We start from the raw sequence: 22,903 nt of genomic DNA, 5'->3' as shown, positions 1-22,903 counted from the left end.
AGTCAACAACAAGGAAACTTTCAACCAAGAAGCAATCCAAATTGGCATCAATCTAATGCCAACTTTTAGCCAAAGCCACCACCTTATCAACCAAGACCTCCATTTCAAAATCAGATGCATCACCAACAAAATTATCAACCACATTTCCAACCAAATCGACCTCCTCATCAATCTCAATTCCAACCTCAAAACATGCAATAAGGAAGTAGTTCAAGCGGATCGGGAATCTCTTTGGAAGACATTGTCAAGAGTTTAGCCATAAGTACTCAAACATTTCAAAATGTGACCAAGGCGAGTTTCAAGACTTTGGAACAACAAATGACTCAACTCGCCATTTCTGTGAGTAAATTGGAGTCACAAGGCAAACTACCCGCACAAACCGAAAAGAATCCAAAGCATAGTGCATGTGCCATCACTTTGAGAAATGGCAAAGAATATGAAGGTCCTAAGATGATTGAAGAAAAAGAAGAGATAGAGCTAGAGAAAGAAGAAGAGAAGTCAAAAATACCTTCAAATCAAGTTCCTATTAAAGCAAAAGTCTCTCCTCCTCCATTTCCCATAAGGTTAAGAAAGTCAAAGTGTGAAAAGGAAGACAATGAAATCATGGAGATGTTCAGAAAGGTTGAGGTAAATATTCCTCTTATTGATGCCATCAAACAAGTCCCTAGGTATGCTAAATTCCTTAAGGAATCATGCACATCTAAGAAAAAATTGAAAGGGAATGAAACTGTCAAAGTGGGTGAAAATGTATTTTTAGTGTTACAGAAAAGATTACCTCAAAAATGTAAGGATTCAGGTGTTTTCTTGGTTCCTTGCAAATCTTCATGTTCCACGAGCTATGCTAGAACTTGGAGCTTCTATCAATGTTTTTCCATATTCTATTTTCAAAACCTTAAATATTGGCACATTGAAAAAGACCGGGGTAATCATTCAATTGGATGATAGATCTTTAGTACATCCAAAAGGTGTGCTAGAAGATGTGTTAGTCCAAGTGAATGAGTTAGTATTTCCAGCAAATTTTTATGTCCTTGACATGGATGATGATGACTCACCAAATTTGAGCTCAATTCTTCTAGGAAGACCCTTTTTGAAAACAGCCAGGACAAAAATTAATGTTTTTGATGGTACATTATCCATGGAATTTGATGGAGAGGTGATAAATTTCAACACGCTATGATATATCCAAGTGATGTTTCATCTTTGAATTTTGTGGATGTCATTGAACCATTAACTGAAAAGTGTCTTTATTTGTCTAATCTTGATGTGCTAGCTCTCATTTTAGACAGGAATCTTCAAAAGGAATGAGTGGGAAAACTTGCCAAGAAATTTAAAATTGATGAAGATATTTTGGAAGTTGTATCTTGCATGGATGAAAAGAAGAAAATGAGGTTTGATGTTCCAAAGCTGAAATTATTGATGTCTAATGAGAAACTTGTTCCTTCTATTGTAAAGGCACCATAATTAGAACTCAAAACTTTACCCGAGCATCTTAAGTACGCGTATCTTCGAGAGAAAGAGACTTTACTAGTGATCATCTCCACGAAGTTATCAACAAAAGAAGAAGAAGAGCTTTTCACCACCTTGAAGGAGTATAAGGAAGCTATTGGGTAGACTATAGTCGACATCAAAGGGCTAATTCCTTTGCTTTGCATGCACAAGATCCTTATGGAAGAAGATTACAGGCCTTCCCGAGAAGCTCAAAGGTGTTTGCATCCTCCAATGATGGAGATTGTGAAAAAAGAGATTTTAAAGTTGTTGAATGCAGGGATGATCTATCCTATATCGGATAGCAAGTGGGTAAATCCAATCCAAGTTGTACCCAAGAAGGCAGGTATTACTGTTACAAAGAATGACCAAGGTGAATTAGTCCCAACCCATGTGCAAAACGGGTGGAGAGTTTTCATAGACTATAGAAGACTCAATTCCTCAACCCAGAAAGATCATTTCTCACTTCCCTTCATTGATCAAATGTTGGAAAGGTTAGCGGGAAAAACACACTATTGTTGCTTAGATGGGTATTCCAGTTTTAATCAAATACCCGTTGCACCCGAGGATCGAGAAAAAACCACTTTCATGTGTCCCTTCGGAAGATTTGCATATAGGCGGATGCCTTATGGACTTTGCAATGCTCCCACCACTTTTCAAAGGTGCATGGAAAGTATTTTTCAGAGTATGTTGAGGAGATCATTGAAGTTTTTATGGACGATTTCACAGTTTATGATAATTCTTTTCATGAATGTTTAGCCAATTTGAAATTTTTTTTGCAAAGATGTATGGAGACCAACCTTGTTTTGAATTATGAAAAGTGTCATTTTATGGTTGATAAAGGTCTCATACTTGGTCATGTTGTGTCTTCTAAGGGGTTAGAGGTAGACAAAGCAAAAAATAGAAGTCATTAAATCTTTACCTTATCCTACTTGTGTTCGTGAGGTACGCTCATTTCTCGGTCATGCAGGATTTTATTGAAGATTCATAAAAGATTTTTCCAAGATATCTCACCCCATGTGTGAGCTCCTACAAAAAGATGCAGAATTCGAATTTTCCAAGGAGTGCAAGCAAGCTTTTGATCAGTTGAAGGAATTGTTGATCTCAGCACCAATACTTCAATCACCGGATTGGAGTTTACCTTTCGAAATGATGTGTGATGCTAGAAATCATGCAATTGGTGCAGTGTTGGGGAAAAGAAAAGATCGAGTTCCTCATGTCATTTATTATGCTTCAAAAACACTTTATAGTGCACAAGCCAATTACTCAACAACTGAGAAATAATTGCTATCTATTGTCTTTGCTTTAGAGAAATTTCATCAATATTTGTTAGGTTCTAAAGTGATTGTTTATTCTGATCATGTAGTTATTAGGTACCTACTTGCAAAGAAGGATTTGAATCCTAGACTCATTCGATGGGTAGTACTCTTACAAGATTTTGATATTGAAATCAATGAAAAGAGCAGAAAGTCAAACCTTGTAGCTGATCATCTTAGTCGGATTATTTCTCCCGATGACTCGACTCCAATTCATGATGCATTTCCCGATGAGAATTTATTTCACGCAAAAGTTTCCCCATGGTATGCCGATATTGTGAACTACATCGTCACAAATAAATTTCCACCAAATTTGACTCGATGGCAAAAAGATAAGATCAAGAGAGAAGCCAAGAGGTATGTTTGGGATGAGCCATATTTGTGGAAATATTGTGTTGACCAAATGATTAGACGATGTGTGGATCAATATGAGGTACATTCTATCTTAACATTTTGTCACTCTTATGCTTGTGGAGGGCATTTTGGTCCTCAAAGGACTGCAAGAAAAGTATAAAAGAGTGGATTTTACTAGCCAAGTATTTTCCGTGACTCTTATGTGTTTTGTGCAAGTTGTGATAAGTGTCAAAAGATGGGCTCTTTAAGCTCAAATAATCAAATGCCCTTAATCCCATTTCAGTTTGTGAAATTTTCGATGTTTTGGGCATTGATTTCATGGGACCTTTTTCCATCATCTTTGGGTTTTATTTATATTCTTTTGGCTGTGGATTATGTTTCCAAGTGGGTGGAAGCAAAGGCTACTCGTACTAACGATTCAAAAGTTATGATAGATTTATTGAAGGCTAACATCATTTCCAGATTTGGTGTTCCAAAGGCCTTGATCAGTGATCGTGGTACACATTTTTGCAATCATATGCTCGGGAGTGTTTTGAAGAAATATGGTGTTACTAATAAAGTTTCCACAGCATACCACCCACAAACAAATGGACAAGCCGAAGTGAGCAATCGACAAATCAAGGGTATTTTGGAGTAAACTGTGAATATAACAAGGAAATATTGGAGTACATGCCTTGATGATGCTTTGTGGGCATACCGCACTGCATACAAAACTCCTGTTGGAATGTCTCCATACCGCATTGTTTTTGTAAAGCCATGTGGATTACCCGTTAAGTTGGAGCATAGAGCCTATTGGGCGATCAAGCAGTTCAACATGGATCTAAGTGAATCGGGAAAAAAGAGTAAGTTGGACATGCAAGAACTTGAGGAGATCCGTAATGAAGCCTATGAGAATGAGGTTCCTTACAAAGAAAAGACCAAAGCATACCATGACAAGATGATTACACGCAAGGTATTTCAAAAAGGTCAAAAGGTACTACTTTACCATTGTCATTTTAAATTGATTCCTGGTAATTAAGGTCCCTTTGGGTGGGATCATTTGTTGTAACTAATGTTTTTGAGCATGGTGCAATAGAAATCACAAGTGAAAAAGTCGGGAATATCTTTAAGTTAAATGGTCATCGTTTGAAGCCTTATTATGAAGGATTTCAAGTCAAAAATGAAGAAGTTGAGGAAGTAATGGATCCAAAGTACCAAGATTGACAAATAGATGGGGTCCAAGTCGAGCCAACGACATTAAAAAGGGGTGGATAACCGGGAGGCAACCCGAGGGTATTTTTGTCATTTCTCAAATTTTCATCGTGTTTTCTTCATTTTTAAGTTTCCAAGTGGTTTTTCATGATTAAAGAGGGTAAAAAAGCATTTTTCGGGCAATCGGGGAGTAGCGGGTTGCAATTTCAAAAAGTGAAAAAAAATCACAATTTTGAGCCTTTACAGAGGTTTACACGGCCGTGTAAACGTATGCTTACAATTTACACAGGCCGTGCGAATGACCAGACCAGCTCATATCAGACGCCTCATTTAAACGACCGTGTAAACGTAAAAACAAAGTTGTGCGATTTTTAAAGCTTAAACTCGATTTTTTACTCATTCCTTTGACAAAACCTGGGACTCCTCTTCTCTCCTTACTATCCCTTCGAAAAAAACCCTTAAAATCACTCAATCTTCCTCAATTTTGCATCAATAATCAAGCTCCAAGGTATGAAATTCTTCTCTTTTCTTCATCTTCTTTGTCTTGCATCTCAATTTCACCCTTTCAAGGTTGATTTTGGGGGTTTTGACCAAACGCTAGAATATTCACCCTCAAGGACCTTCATGTCTATAAAGGTGTCCACAAGCTCTTGAAGAACATTGGTTGGGAAGGGTTATTGAATCTCCATGTTGTAAGTTATCAAACACCCATGTTGGAATTATTGTCATCCATCACCTTCGATTACCAAACACACATCCTCACCCTCCATTTGCTCAATCAATCCCATGAAATTCATGCTGATACTCTCTGTGATATTATTGGTGCTCCAAAAGCGAAAAGGGATGTATATATAGCAAAGGGAAGAAGAAATGTTGTATTTGAGCAAAACTGCGGAAGGTTTTGGAGAAGTATCTCTTGTGAAGATGAGTTTCAGTCAGGCACAGCAAAAGCTTCTAGCATTATTCATTCGGTTCTGAAGGTCACCCACCAGATTATTGCTTCTCTCTTATTTCCTCAAGAAGAGATTAGCAAGGCGAACAAAAAAGAAATAGAAGTTTTATGGTGCATGATTAACAAGCCTGAGGAAGTCCCTCATTTCGGGTGTTGGGTAGTTTAGAAAATTCTCAGAAATGCCATGAGCAATGGTGGCCAACTTTATTGTGGAGGCATGGTTTCTATTATAGCTGAATATTTTGGCCTCCATATACCCAACAATCCAACCAATATAATTCCGGGCCATACTCGTTTATCACTTGAGGTTTTGGAAACCATGCACCTTTTCCACCGCAATCCCAATGGGGATGTTCATTGGACCGTCGATGGTAAAGAATATCTACGCATCAACAGTCGAAATAAGAAGATATTAGCCTTAGCCAATGACATCCCATCTACTAATTGGACACTCCAGTCCAACTTGGGTGTTACTGTAACCCGTAGATCTTTAGCCACCATTCCTAACCCTCCTGATCCAACTGCAACTGTAGGTGCTTCTAGCTCATCTCGCCACATTTATTTTCCTGAACACAACCTTTACATGGGCGAGTTTTCACGTTTAGATCATCATTACATGAGCCTCCAGCAGGAAATAGGAGAGATTTATACGGGCGTTGCTGAAATCACTTCTGAATTTCATAACTACCGAAACCTTCAAGAAGAGCGTTGGGCCTAGCAAAAGTTGTGGTTGGTTGAGCAGGATCAACGATGGGCCGCTTAGGAGTAGCATAACTGCAACATTTATCATTTGATGAGTGATATCCACCGAGTACTTGTGCTTCCTACCCAACAGTAGCAACATCCATCATCATCCCAACCCTAGTGGCCTCCATTTTATCCTACTGATTACCCTTCACAATTCCCACCATATCCTCCACCGCCCAATCCTCAATAGGCCGGCTATGCCTCTCTCTAAGCCTCGAGGACGATGCTTATTTTAAGCTTGGGGAGGGGCATCATTCCATGCATAAATCCCGTTGCATGTAGGTTTCATGTAATTTTGTACATATTGCGTTAAGTTTCATTTTCTTTTTCTGCATAGAAATTTTTTTAAAAAAACCAAAAAGATTTTCTTTCTATTCTATTTTTATTATTCTTTGCATTTTGTATCTAAATTTTTGCATTGCATATAAAATTAAAAAAATGATCCAATCCCAAGCAACCGAATCTTTTCAAAACAGCTGAGCTAGTAAGTGAGTCATGTGCCTTGAGATTAGCTTGCTCTTTTTATTGAAAAATCTTAAAGCAAGTTAATTGCACACAAACACACCTCCCGAAACTACTTGTGCAAAACAGAAAGTGAGAAGATCGTCAACATTGAAGCATAACAGTAGGTATGAGTCAATTCTTTGGGACATATGATTGGTCTTATGAGTAGTAAATGCTCAATTGAACTTAAAATGCCAAATTCACAAATTCATAAAAAGAATATAAAATTTCAATGCCCCGAGCCTTCCAGCGCTCTAAAAAGTCCTTTCTACTCATTCCCTTTTATATACCCTGCTTGGGGACACAATGCCCAATTATACTTACGGGTCTTTGCAAGTTAACTTTAGTCCCCTGAAAATATCTAGAAGCCCCTCACGGTAATAGACCGTGAGATGTCCCACAATAGAAAAATCAAGGATGAAAGTATAAAGAAATAGGTCAAACAAATAAATTAACTAGAGTGTTATGTGTTATCTTAGTTAGTGAATATGTCTTAATTAAAAAAATAAAAAAGAATAAAGTAATAATAATAATAATAATAATAATAATAATAATAATACTAAATAATTGTTATTAAGTTAATCTGTGACCTTTGGAACTCGAATAAGTAAACTCCGAGGGGTCTTCTACTCCTAATCGCCTAAAGCAAAATTGTTTGGGAGTGACTGGGTTGAAAGTTCGCTACACGGGTTCCATAAAAAGTCATGAACTTAATAGCCAAATAAAGCTAATATGTGGCCTTTGAGGTTCGGGCAAGTAAACCCGAGTGATCTTTTTAAATCTAGCACACTAAGGTCATTTGATCTGGATGTGTTGGTTGGAAGCCCGTTACAGGGATTTCAAAGAAATCCATGAGCTTTATTTGTAGAAAAATGTAATTAGGAAGTTTGTATATATTTGTGTTTATATCCATATTGAATAATATCTTTAGTAAAAATATTTGGCTCCCAAAAGATTCCCTTGGACTTGGATTTGAACTTTTTACATTGGGACTGAATGTTAACTACTTTGACTGGAGTTAGTGGTTTGATGTTTGTAACCAATCTGTGTAAATATTAGGGAATTTTTAGAAAATATTTTGCAAAAAAAAGATTGTTGTTGACCAACAAATAGTTGGAATCGGTCATTGATATATTTTGTGAAACAAAGATGATTGAGCACGTTTTGTCACATACAATTTCACGAGAGTAAGACCATAGTTTGTTCCATGAATTGGCTTGATGATATTAAAAAGGAATAAGTGTTGTGATCTTTGATTCATTTAAGATGTATTAGGGAGTAGCTAAAGTCTTATTTCTATTGTTATATAATTTGAGACTAAAGCCAAGTTGACCCAAGGCACGACAGGTACATTCTCAACTATGGTACAAAAACAGGGTTAATTGGGTTGGATCTTTATCATGTTTGTTTTAATTTCATACATTAAATTTCAAAAAGTTTTAGCTTTGATTTTCTTTTCTTCTATTTTATTTTTATATTTTTTATTTTCTCCAGTTTAAATTTTTCATGTTCTTTCTTAAGGGCAAGAAAGGTTCAAGCTTGGGGAGATTTGTTCGGTGCATTTCATGGATTCATTTTGTAGTTTTAATCCATAAAAGTGCATTGCATTTAGGTTTAAACTCATGCATTTTGCATATTTTCGGGATTTTTCATGATGCAATTCCATTCTCACACTTTTGTGATATTTCAGGGACTTTGAAGGTAGGATCTTAGTTGAGGTGATGAATAGAAGATGTGAACGAAGTTTTGGGACTATTGGAGCATCAATGAGGAAGTTATGAAGAAATGAAGATTTTGGCTTTACAGAGGTTTACACGGCCGTGTAAATGAAAGCCTTGAGTTTACACGGGCCGTGTAAACGCATATTCAACAACAGTGTACTTCGAAGGCCTGGCAGATTTGAGCATCTTACTTCTAGAGTTACCACGGCCGTGTAAATGGTAGTGTTAGTTTACACGGGCCGTGTAAACGTGTCGTCAGTTTTAAAACAGTTTCGTCCTTTGTAAAAGAGAGACAGCCAGTTCCAGAGGAAGTTAAGTCGCATTTTGGGAGAAGAGAAAGGATTTTGGGAGATTTTGGAAGTTGATTAACATTTGGAAACACTTTAATTTTCATTTTGTAAGTCAAATTGAGGATAAAAACTTATTGAATTTGTAGTTTAATTTAGACATGTCTGGCTGATTTCTTTATCATTTCTGATTCTGAATTCTTAAGTATTTGTTGTTAGGTTGTAATTTACACTTGAATTATGATTAACATCTAGTAATTTTTGATTTGATCTTAATTATGAGTTTGATTGGTTCTCTTTTTCAGTAGATCAGTGAATTAGGGTTCTTATTAATCTAGTTAATCCAATTATAAAATCCGTATATGTTTTATGATTTGATGTTAGTAACATGCACTTGATTGGTTATATTTAGATCAAAATAAGTGTAATCAAAGATTAAATGTTCATAATCCCAAGCTTAAGAGGAACGTTGAACATTGTTGGTAATTGTTGCAAGAACTCAATGTCATTTAATGATTTGATGCAAGAACTTATTTGAATTGAATCAATTAAATGAACTTTTATTTGAAGAACATGTTTTGAATAAAACACTTTTGTCAACTAAGATATTAGAGTTTATTAATATCTAGATTACTAACCTAGATTAAACATGGGTCATAACTATATTACATCTTTTAACATAATACATATATAGGAATCAGAATCATAAATGTATTTCTTTTACTGAATTTTGTTTTTAATCTGATTTGTTTATGAATTTCAATTTTAGTTTAGACATAATCCCCATTTTTAATATTGTTTGTATAATGTGTGAGAATATGGCTAAATAAGGAGTCTCGTATTCCTGTGAACCGAGCCTGCTTACTCTATACTATCTTTAGTGTATGAAGTAGCAGTTATTTAAGTTTTATTGTTATTATTTTATCCCATTATTTGCTCGTTTGACAGCCAAACACTGGGATGTCGACGATCACAAACAAGGTGTGAGTAACCATGCAAATTAACTTGGTACCCTTAATCTTTATCACCTAATCAATGTGTTGGTTACCCACAAGCTCTCCACCGATCTATGATAAGCATTAAGTTACCATTTGTCACTCTTATTAGTCCATGTTAGTGTGTCGGTTACCCACACACCCTCCACCACCAACTTGGTAATGTACAAAGTGTAATTTCATGGGTTAGCACCAAATTCATATTTTCCTAAAGTAACTAAGATTGAGAATTTAACTAGGTTTAGTTACTTTATATTTATCATTATACTTTTAATGAAGGGAGAATTAATGTCCTGTCAAACCCGTTCGGCTAACGACCCTCCACCAGTCAAGGAAGCGGTGGGTGAGAGTGGACACCCATTATACTGTCATTTTATAGGCAGTAACATTATAACCCCCCCCCCTTAAAGACCAACTTCGTGAATAAGGCCTACTAACGGTAAGACTGACATACTCTTATACATATATAAAAATATTAAACCTATAGTATTACAATAGTATAAGGGTTGAAATTTAACTTTTAAAATTCTAAGGGTTTAACTTGGAATTAAAGTATTCATGGGGTGAAACTTTACAAACTCCAAAAATTGAGGGCAAGTGTAACATCCCGGAATATCAAGAGTAAAGTTTAAGGGCTAAAAGAGTAAATTGGAAAAGGCAACTCGGCGAGTCCACGAGTGGACTCGGCGAGTAGGGTCACTATTTTGGTCGCGTGTTAAGTGGCCGACTCGGCGAGTCGGCGACTGGACTCGGCGAGTAGGCGCTGAGTGGAGAAAACCCTAATTTCGGAGGATGAGCCCTATATAAAGGACATTATACCCTCTCCCCTAACCTCCTTACATTCCCTTATGTCCAGAAAACCCTAGAAACGCGATTGTGAAGGATTGCAGTGCTATTGAACCTTGGAAAAGAGATATAGACGAAGATCTTGGAGAGATAGGAGGCTTGGAGCAAGGGGATTTGCTTAGATTCGGATTTCATTGCTGTTGGGGCTTCCTTTTGAGGTATAATCTCGTTCTTGGGCTGTTATTCTTCTAGATTCATGATTCTTGGAATGTATGGGAGGTTTAGCTTGTGGTATCTTGAGTTTGAAGAGTAGATCTGAGGTTGCTACCTCAGATCTGGAATGGAGAAGGTCTTAAGTGCATTAAAGTCCCTGCTCTTGAGTGATTAGTGAAGCCATCATGTCCCAAACCCTAGCCCTAAAGTGTAAAATGCCTAGATCTCTTTGGATTCACGTAAAGTTTGCCACTTTACGTGATGGATGGGTTGTAGGAGGCTAGATCTACGTTTTGGATCAATTGCATGGCCTGGAAGGTTCTGTTTGGGATGAGATCTAGAGGCACTCGGTGAGTCACAAAGGTGTACTCGGTGAGTTGCTTGAAGATGGTCTGGAACTCGGCGAGTTGGAAGAACAACTCGACGAGTAGGTTGAAGATAGCCTTAGACTCAGCGAGTCTGGTCGTGAGGTCCAAGTTCTTCTGGTTGAGCTGTAAATCGGTGAGTCGAGTGAGAAAGGACTCAGAGTTGTTGGACTCGGTGAGTCTTGGGGTGACTCGGCGAGTTAAGTCGCGGTTGGGGGGAAGTTCTTTGTATGTGGACTCGGCGAGTCATTGGGTTGACTCGGCGAGTAGAATCAGTAAGGGGTTGGCTTTGGCCAAGGGTTGACCAGTTATTTTCCAAGGGCATTTTGGTAATTGTTGGATATTGTTTTGAGTTTAGTGTCTTGGTGTTGGCCAGTGTTGGAGATCGTATCAGTGGTTGGAGTAGCTTGGGTTTATCTGTTCAGTCGGCAATTTCGAGGTGAGTTATCCTCACTATATCAACAGGGCCTAAGGCACCAAGGCCGGCCCTTTATCAGATTGAGATCCGGGTATTTGTTGTTATGATATTGCTTTGATATGTTGCATCCTGGTAGCTAGGGTGGTATATGTTAGAGACTTGGTTGAGGTCGGTATCCTGAGATGTAGGGTGATGCTATGCTAGTGACCGGTTAGGTCGGTATCCTGGTTAGGATGATGATATGTTATGTGATCAGTTTGATCGGTTTGTTGACTGTGAATTGTTATATGATTGTATGTTTATGTGCACATGGTTGTTTGGACTGGAGTTGGGTTGAGGCGGGTCCTGCTTTGTGCTGTAGGCCAAGATACCCAGGGCGGACCGGTTGTCCCGAAGGCCTAGCGAGCGATCCGGATAGGCTGTAGGCCCCAAGAGGGCGGACCAGACGTGCCGAGGCTCGGAGAGTGGACCAGGCCGACTGAAGGCCCGATGCGGGCGGACCAGTCATACTGTAGACTCGGAGGAAGGCCCGGTGCGGGCGGACCAATCACATTGCAGACTCGATGTATATGGCTAGACTCGGAGGGTGGACCAGGTGGACTGTTGGCCGGTGCGGCGGACCAGTCACACAGTAGACCCGAAGTGCATGGTTGTTCTGTGATCGAATATGATATGGCATGTTATGCGTCTATGGTATATGTGGTTGGTATTTTGGGGATATCTCACTAAGCTTTCGGGCTTACAGTTGTGGTTTTATGTTTTTCAGGTTCTTCAGGCGACCGTGGCAAGGCGAAGGCGTGATCGTACCGCTCCTCATGTTTATGTTGTGATGTGATTCTGGGAATACTTTAATTTAAATGTATTGAAAACCTTTTTGTAATAATTTAATGAAAACGGGTTGTTTTTGAAAAGTTTAAATTGGTTGGAATTTTTCGGTCGTTACAGCAAGTTTTGAAAAATTCAAAAACTTTTGGTTTCCATAACTTATGAGTTTAAAGTAGTTTTAATGAAAAAAACTTCTTCAAGTTCCATAACTTGAGGACAAGTTATGGAAGACTTTAAAACATTTAAAAAAATGAGACTCTTCATTTTCATAACTTATGGAAATCTTATGAGTTTTAAAAATCATAAATCATACCTTTCATATAACTTGAGGACAAGTTACAAAAACACATTTTATGAACAACTTTTAGATCAATATGGATTGAAAACAAATTGTCACATAATTTTTATATTAATCTAAACCAACTCATAAGAACAAGATAATTCATATCACCAATCTTGAAGAAATTAGCATAAACATATAAACTAATATAAATCTTGAAATTATGACAATTATCTTTGAAATTGGATTAGCATGAACATTACCACATCAAAAGCAGGTTTATAAGTTCAAAAACAGCTTAGGGTAATGTTCCCAGTCCAATTCTAGCCAAAAAAAACTCGAAAATCTACTGTCCGGGGCTCCAACTCGTCGAGTGCAAGAACAAACTTGACGAGTTGGATGACTTTGTACATGGACTCATCAAGTCCCTCAATGGACTCATCGATTCCACTGTCCAAACAGCAAAAAACTTCGATTTTCCGCCTTTTTCAGAGAAGTACAATTTGAAAACAACCCATGGCTCTGATACCACTGATGGATTTTGTATACTACAACATCATATGGTGCACATACCATCCTAAATACCTTGGATCTATGTTTTCACTAACTATACATGCAAAGGAGTTTCCAAGGCATTAAACCTATAACTAGCATGCAATTTGACATAAACAATACAAGATACTAGTTAGAGTAACATACCTTTTATGTGGCTTGAAGTCTTGATGTATTTGGTGTTTCTAGAAAGACTTTGGCCTTTAAGAACTTAGTGCCCCAAATGTTGCACCTCAAATTGAATCACAACTCACCTAGGACAAAGGTGACTCTTGAGAGAGAATTCCATGCACCAAAACACATCCATATATCTCTAAAAAAAGAAGCACACATTTTTTGGTCATGATGCATGTATTTATATGTGTGGATTCCAAGGGTCATGGGTATAACCCACATCCATACCAATGGGTTTTATGATCCATGGTTCATGTAGCCCAACTCTTTATGTATCCATACATAAACTTGGTCCAACATGGATCATAAGCCAAGCACATATAAATATAACTAATTACCATAATTAGTCCCCAGATTTAATTAGTCTCTTTTAACCACTAAATTAATTCCAATTTAATTCTTGATCAATACTAATTAAAACATATGATTTCATATTAATATATATTATAACTTATAATATATTAACAAATCATATATAACCTTCTCTCAAGAGTCCATCCTAACAAATTGTCCAGGTGTTATGCAACCCAAATGGATCATGCTACTCTCAAGTCGAGTACATACCAATAATAGTTATGGGCTTACACATCTAATCCAACATTAAGTGCCTAATGGATTAGCAGGATTTGAACATAAAGCATCATAGATGGTTGATCTTCTAAAATATCATGATTATGAGATACTTTACCACTTGGGTAAACCTAATGTAGTAGCTGATGTGCATAGTATAAAGAAGGTTGAAACACCACTTCGTGCTACATAATTCAGGATAATTGAAGTTACCTTGCTACAAGGTATGATCCATAAGGCACAAGAGGTGGCAATTAGGATTGTATAGATGCAAAGGTAACATCGGTGCAGATCATAATAGATGTGGGAGCTAACAACGAAATACAATCTTATTATCCAGAGTTGTTCGAAGATGGAAATTTCGAGGATCAAAATTTAATAAGTGGGGGGGGGGGGGAGGATTTGTAACATCCTGTTTCTCGTTAGTAATTTTGAAAATGGTTTTATAGATTAATAAGAAGACTCATATAGTTAGGACTAAATATTTTAAGGGATTATATCGGTAAATAATACGAATATAATGTATTCGACAAATTTGAAGTGGTTAAATACTAAATAAAGAAAATAAATTAATAAATAAAATAAACTAAATGAAATAATATCAAATAACACCCAAAATAACAATGATAGATGTTTTTAAGTTCTAGGGCAGAAAATGTCAAGTTTTAAAACTGCCATTTCTTAAGAATTTTGTTTTGAGGGTTAAAAGTGTAATTATGGCAAATTTTAGGGTCCAAAGTGTAAAATATAAAACTAAGACTTCTTGTATTGGGATTTAGCATCGTCTTAGTTTGTGCCAGCCTATTCCATTGTTCCGTGAGTATTTGAGCCAAAACCTTACCCTAAACACCAAATAATCTTACGTTTATATTTTTGCGGCCAAAGAAGAGGACGAGAACAAAGGAAGAAAAGACAGAAATATATTAAAAGAACTACTCATTGGCATCCATTATATCACCTTCCAGGTTTGTAATTTTACTTTTAATGCCTTACACGAGTATGATTGAAAAGAGACACAAAAAGGGATAAAAATGTTTGATTTTCGAAGTCAGAAGTTGCAGGGCCTAAAACGAGTGAAACGATGAACATAGAGTTGAGATTTTCTAAATCTCCCAAGCCTAATTCATAATTCATAATTCATAATTAAAGCTATGTTTCTTGAGTTTTTGGAGGAAAATTGGAGGATAAAATATTGAAAGAGATGACGAGAGAGACAACATGACAACGTATCCAGAGAGATGTTGGGTAGAAAAAGAAAGAAAAAAAACAAGAGGATTTTCTTGACGCAAGGTTTTCTCATGGAATCTATAATTCCAAACATCCTAGGTAAGAAAGTTTCTACTTTTTATTCTTATAAAAATTTACTCTCATGTGTTTCCTCTATTTTTTATCGGGTAAAGCCATACCCTACACAAAGTGATGATTTTATGTCATTAAACTCTTGAATTGGAAGTGCAAATGTATAAATCATAGACTCATAATTCCTTGATGTTAAACACATAATTAGAATCTTTTCTTGGAGCTTAATAAGTGCATATATTCATGGCTAAAGCCCCTTGCTCTATGCCTTAGTAGAAGAAGTCATCGAAATCAATGAATGAGAAAGTTTGTAAATTTGTTGTATCCTGCCCCTACGTTCAAAACATCATATAAAATTGTAGGATTGTCCAAATTATAAAATCATTATACCCCTATAAATGTATGAATATCTACTACCTTTCATCTTTGAAGTGCTTAAGCTAATTCAAACCCTATAACGACCAGAAATGACATTTGTTCAGGTTGTCCATTATACCAACTCCAAGCTTGTAAAAGAAGTCTTCAGAGTCAAGTTCTCATTAAGCCATTTTTTATGAGCATTATCTTAAGTTAAATTATTTACCATCATATCCTAATAAGTAACTATTTAATATGTTAAAAATTATGTACTTAAAGGTTAACCAGTAGGTCCTTAATAGAACACCAAAAGTGGCTTAAAACCTACCATGGTTAAATTTTGAAATCTGTCCTCCAACTTCTAAAAATCGTGCAAGGAAATCAGAACACCTAAAAATCATGGGACTTAGTTTTCGGCAAAGATTAGTGTGTCTAGTTTCCACAAGCATTGATTCACATTTCGATATTCCAATTCCTTGAGGGGTAAAATTGGCAATATTCTCAGGTGGGTCCATGCTGCCACAAATTCCATGCACTGTATTAAAAAAATCATAATAAATTCATCACAACTCCAAATGCCAAAATTCCAAAGCCTGTAGCTAGATATGGATGTCTAGTTTGTTCCATATTTAGTTCTTAATGTAATTCCAATAATATTTGTACAGTTTATTCAAAGATTGCAGAGTGGTCCGGTAAACGACTAAAATTATACATCAAATTGTTACATGAGTAATTAATTCTACAAAACCCTAATTCATGAAAATGAAGATTTTATGGTTGGGTTATGATTTATAGTTTTCCATGACCTTTTCCCAAGACCTGAATTTTTTCCCTAGGGTAAAAGTTACCACCATTTCAAGTTGTCCAGAAAGTGACACCTCTGAGTTGCTAACTTGTAAAAGTAATATAAATTCAACCAAAAATTGTTAGACTGAGATATTTATATTACTGGAAGTAATAGAAGGAAGTATATGAATATAAATTTATCATAACCTAATTATGAGTTGAAAGGTAAGAAATTAGATCCCAAACATAACACTATAGTTAAAGAGATGACACGGAAATATGAATATAAGTATTGTAAGAGTAATACAATAAAGCACCAAATAAGTAACATTATAATTGTTATGTAGGTTCTCGGAATGGAAAGTATACATCTGGATCCCACTAGTTATGCTTCAGGTTCAAGTAGGGGAGTTACACTAACTCTTCTATTATGTAGACATTGCTTGATTGAATGTTATTATTCATGGATACCCTAATCCGATAGAGTGAATAAGGAAAGGCATAATGCAGTTTGATCTCTAGCGAGAGAAGTTGCACTCTTATCTCTGATATCCATATTAGGGGTAAGGGGATAGTTCTCAGAAGGGGGGACAATGTTATGGTTGGTACTAACAATATGTGCTAGGAATGTTTATGTTATGTTTCATGTAAGATGTGTTATGTGTAAGTGAGTGATCTATATAATGGTAGAGTAATGTGTATGCTCACTTAGTGTTGTCACTTACCCGTTTTTATTTAATATTTTTCAGGATCATCAAGTATTGACGATGTTATGTTTTTTTTAACCTGGGATGTTTTCTGCTTCCGCAATCTTTTTTAAAATATTATTTTACAAATGTGGTTGAATTCTTTTTGAAAACTTTAATTATATTTTTAAAAGGGTAACGATAGGCTTTATTTTTTGTATTTATTTAAAAAAAATTGGTCTTTATAAGGTTTCACCATATTTTTCTAGCAAGGTTCAATGAATAGCGATGTAGACAAAGGGGAGGGAGACTCGAGATGCATAATGCAGGTGAAAAATGATGGTGGTCATAGAGGGTGGGGATAAATGGGAGGGTAAGAAAAGGAAGAATAATATAGGAATCTGAGAAGCGATTTGAGGGGATGGTGGAGGGTTTCCCCTTCCACCATTGACGTTGTCTGTGCCACCGCCTATGCTTCCATTTTGTAAATCTAGACCAACTACCGTCGTTGGCTGGATACTCTCAACTTGTCACAAATATATGGGATTGTGAGGATTAATTATGGTTTCAATGGGTTAGTTTAGAGAGACACTGGTATGTAATTTAGAGATCAAAGAAAGAGGACATAAAGAAGGATGGAGAGAGGGAGTGGGGTACCGGGTAAGGATAGGTCTTCTTTTTTAAACTAAAGTTAATTAGGTAAAAATATAATTACAAAATAGGAAAGGTGTAAAGGACATTTTATAGGGTAAATGACTAACCATGCAAGAAAATAAAATCATAAGGGTCATTCGTATCAAAAAAAAATTAACAGGGACTAAAATTGTTATCTTTGATAAACTCCATGAACCATTTATGTAATTTTGTCTTATATTTGGATCCGCATGAGTCTACGTATTACTTATATATATATATATATATATATATATATATATATATATATATATATATATATATATATATAAATGAAGCATTTTTCCTTTCACCACATTTATTTGAAACTCCCATGATGCATTTTACTCAAACCATATTCATTTGAAACCTCTTATTTTAATGAATACCACTCAAAAGTCTCTTAATAAAGATTTAATATTCAAAGGTTTTATAACTTATATAATATTTTTAATAAGCAATTAATGGATAGTCTACTATAAAAGGCCAATCTCTTTGTGTAGACACACAAATACCAATCACATATAAAATTCACAAAGAAACAAGTCTAAAGGTTTTTGTATTGGTTTGAGGGCTTTGGACCATTTTTTAAGTCATGTATTATGTTAAAGTTTTTAATTTGTAAGTTTGTTATATACTAAGTCTTTTTTTATTTTTTATTTTTCTTGGTATAAGTATTCTTTTAAGGCAATCGTTGTATTTTGTGGTTGAAATTTTAATGTAAATTAGATTAGATTCATGTTATCGATCATATGTTATAGAATGTGATATATATAATATTTAATTAAATATTGTATATATGTTTGTATGTTTGTGTTGCTTCAAAGCAATAATTAATTAAAAATAATGGATATGTCATATTATCCATATTATCCATATAAGTCTCTTTTAAAATGCAAATTGTCTATGTTACCACTTTGTATTTTAGTATATGTTTAACATTGTAAGTATAATAATAAGTTTTTTTAAAAGTTTTCTTTCACTTATTAATAATAATAAGTGGTGTTTAAAATTAACAACCAATAGTTATAAATAATAAAATCAAATTATAAAAATCGTTGATATGTCATATTATTCATGCAAGTCATATTTGAAATGCAAATTGCCAATCTTATCACTTTATTATTTAGTATATGTTTCATATTTAAATAATAATATTAAGTGTTTGTTAAAAGTCTTCTTTAACTTATTAACAATAATAAATGGTTTAAAATTAATGAACAATAATTTTAAATGATAATAACATCAAATTATAAATTACAAAACGTTAGCTACAAATAAATTGTATTTTAAATGAACATCATTAATGAAATTAAAAAACTAATTGCATAAGTAAAAATTTAAATTAATCAATCATAACAATTGTTAAAAATAATACTAAATAGATAATTATATTTAATTTTGTTAACGAGGAAGGTAGGTTGATGCCACTGAATATTATTGTTCAAAATTGTTTAGATTATATATATATATATATATATATATATATATATATATATATATATATATATATTAATGTGAAAATATCATGTCAAAATTAATGTCAATAACATAACCATTATAAACACATATTGTTCAATATTCTAGCAATATATTTTTAACTTGCACCGCGCAACGTGCGGGAATTCGTCTAGTATATCTTATAAAGAAAGCATTTTTCCTTGAACCTCATGCATTTGAAACTCCTAAGACTATTCAACTTATACAAATTAATTTATAATTAACTGAAATATTATGATTTGTAACTCCCAAAACTCTTCAAATCATGCTATTTAATTGATGAATTAAATGAAATATTTAGCGTACACTTGAAATTTGTAAACTACATATTGCATGTATGTCAACACAAATTGATAGATTATATTTGTATGGTTTGAAAAGTTATGTGATTGGTTCCATGGATGTAAGAAAGCAATTGCAACTTTTCCAAATATAAATTAATGTAAACTTAAATTAGCTGCATGTAAAGTTTTAGATATTAACCAAGGTTCAAATTTAGGTATGTTTGTAAAGGTATACTTGAGATCAAATTTTAAGTTTATGTGTTATGCATCTTTTTATAATCACAGGATGATAAAGTGGGATTGATAATTACTATGAGATTTTGGTAAATCAACCTTCAAACTATTTATTAGTTAGAGCAATTAATTTTGTTAACATGTATGTATCTTTATGTTGCCTCTCTTTTTTGTGTGAAGAAAATATATTTTATACCCAAGAGAAAATTATTCAACATGTATTTTATGCTACTACAAGTTGTATACTATATTAGTTTATGTCGCTTATTTTGTTGTAAGTAACATCGACAGAGTTTTTTATAATTTGATGAAATGAGTTTACAATTATTATTCTAAATTGTTGGTGATAACGACGTATTAAAACAATGGTTTTTTAATATGATATGACTTTATTGTTGAAAATCATTAATTGTGTGTGTTATAAAATGAATTCTTTATGTGCTACCAAAACTTATATTGATATATTCATTTTAAAATGTTTTTATAGTAATAAAAATAAATGATTATCTGATTACATTTATCAATTTCCTTTTTTCCTGAAACTGAAATACATAATATATTAATATTTTCATAAGAAAATATAAGTGATAAAAATATACATAAAGTGTAACACTCCTCCACCCCTAACCCACTATTAACATATTTTTTTAAGATTGGTCGCAATACATAAGAATTACTATTGTTTTGAAATTCAAATCATCATTTTATTTGGATTGTTCGTTCTCTTCCAATATTTCATAGCTCTAAGAACAAAAATGAAAATACAATACAAAAGTACGAAAGTTTTTTAAATATAATAATAAAAAAATTTCAAATGAGTAGTTTTTAATTAAGTAAAAAAAAAATAATAATTGTTTAAAATAACATAAAATTAAAGAATAGATTATATTATATTAAAAAAATTATTGTTATTTGAAATAATAATAATAATAATAATAATAATAACAATAACAATAATAATAATAATAATAGTATAGGAAATAAAAAATATTCAAATTAATTATTTATAAATTAGTTAAAAATGCATATAGTCTAAAATAATTTTAAATCAAAAACATAATTCAAATTGATTCAAATACAACTTTTTATATCTTTCTTATCGTATACTTTAAATTATTATAATATTAGTTACAATTTAGTATAAAATTATTATTTCAATGATAAATGCTTATATTATTTCTTTTATAATATATATAATTGTTAATGTTTATATTACATTATTGGACACAACTCAATAGTTTAAAACTGTTTCATTTTGTGATTCAAAATGAAAGAGTTGAAAAAAAAATTGTATCAATGGTTATTTCAACAAGGGTTTTTTATAACAATGTTTATATATATAAAATGTATATTGATTTCTAAATATTCAATTTTAATGATTTATAAGTGTTTAATAAGTTTTGTTTGATGTAAATATTATAGTAGATGTTGTAGTATTTTTATTTAATTAAACACTATAATGTTTCTCCATAGTATTTGTTATTTGTTTTATATACAAATTGGCATACATTTTATATATAATTTTCACAACATAAAATGTTCTATAAAATCGACAAAAGTTGTGGTATTTATTTTTTCATACTACTTTGTATTTTTTATATATAGAAATCAATATATGTTAGATATATAAATAAAACAACATAAAATGGTCTATAAAATCATGAATTCATAGTGGAGATAACTAATTATAAAAATGTATTACAATTAATAAAACTAATATGTTAACTATAGAGTTTGTTTTGCTACTTACATTACTTTTTCATGTATAAATATTAAATCACAATTTGTTAAATTTGATCATTTTAATTAAATAATTATATTCACACGCAATACGCGGGGATTCTACTAGTCTATATATATATATATATATATATATATATATATATATATATATATATATATATATATATATATATATATATATATATATCATACATACTTATCAAGCTAGCATTTTTTCTTGAATCTCATGCATTTGAAACCCCTTTTTTTAACTTCCTCAAACCACATTCATTTGAAACCCCCTTATTTAACTAATGCAATTCAAAAGTTTTCTTAATTATGATTTAACATTAAAAATTTTTATAACTTATATTATGTTTGATTAGCATCTAGTGAAAAGTTTTCTATAAAAATGCCAATCTTTTGGCAAGACATGCATAAAAATCATATATAAATTTAAAAAAGAAAACAAACTTAAAGGTTTTGTGTTGGGTTGAGGTCTTATGACCACTTTTAGAGATATGTTATTATATTAGATCTTTTAATTTGTAAGTTTGTTATACTAATTCGTTTTTATAATTTCTTCACTTTTGGATAATTGTAATACAGTCGTTGTATGTTGTGGTTTAATCATTTATATACTAATCATATGTTATATAGGGTGATGTCGAAAATATTTAATTAACTATTTTAAATATGTTTTTTTTGTTTTGTAATTGTACCGTTTCAAAAAGATAATTAATTAAAATTCATACATATATTATACTTTCCATCTCTCTATCTCCCTCCCTCTCTCTCTCTCTGTATATATATATATATATATATATATATATATATATATATATATATATATATATATATATATATAATAGAGGTCGAAACAATTCAACCAAAATTCATTTAAAATCTAATATTTTAAATACTTTTAATAATGATTGTAAAAATTTCAACATGTGTTACTTAATTGATTGATTAATAAAAATATTAATGTTTTAAAACTCCTAACTCTTAAACTTATATTATTTAATTTGTTAGTTAACTAAAATATTTTTCCTACATAAAGATAACATTTTTATGTTTGGTTACTCATATTTGTTTATGTAATTAGAAAACAAGGTGTACATAGAATGACAACTTCAATTTCACATAGGAATCGATACCACTAGAGAGGTATGTTGTCTTTAACCGGTGGTAGGAGATCCACATACCCTTTTTAATTATTTATATTAATGCTTAGTAATATCTATTATGTATTCCTATACACCTTAATTTTTTAGGTACAAATTAAGGATTCTCGGCCCACCAACATAAAGTCAAACGTACGCCTTGCAAAATATGTAATTAAAATTAAATCTCCTATTTACTAATCGACTTATTTTAAAACTCTTGATGACATTTATTTATAATGATATATTTTGTATGACTTTATTCTTAATTTCAATGTTTAATATTTGAAAGTTCATAGATGAAACCTTGGATGTTTTGGTGTAATATAAATAGTGTAATACAAAGTTTATTAGTTCAATATTGTTTATTAATAGCTCATTCAAAACAATTTATTTCTTATTTTATCAAAAAAATATTATCGGGCATAAGAAAAGTAGATTATATTAATGTTATACAAAAAC

At 32.9% G+C, this 22,903-nt stretch overlaps 1 protein-coding gene across 1 annotated transcript; it reads left to right on the top strand.

Moving 5' to 3' along the window:
* The first annotated feature begins 318 nt into the window (after positions 1-318).
* Positions 319-1,177, top strand: LOC145067444 (uncharacterized). The gene is made up of 2 exons (XM_079014583.1): positions 319-668; positions 766-1,177. The coding sequence occupies exons 1-2, from the start codon at positions 319-321 to the stop codon at positions 1,175-1,177; spliced, it is 762 nt and encodes a 253-aa protein (XP_078870709.1).
* Positions 1,178-22,903: the final 21,726 nt, after the last annotated feature.

This window comes from Lactuca serriola, chromosome 8 (genome assembly GCF_051521515.1).
Source record: "Lactuca serriola cultivar US96UC23 chromosome 8, Lser_US96UC23_V15, whole genome shotgun sequence".
Classification (NCBI taxonomy): Eukaryota; Viridiplantae; Streptophyta; class Magnoliopsida; order Asterales; family Asteraceae; genus Lactuca; species Lactuca serriola.
Note: the sequence above shows the minus strand (reverse complement) of the source record. Positions and strands in the feature narration are given on the sequence as shown.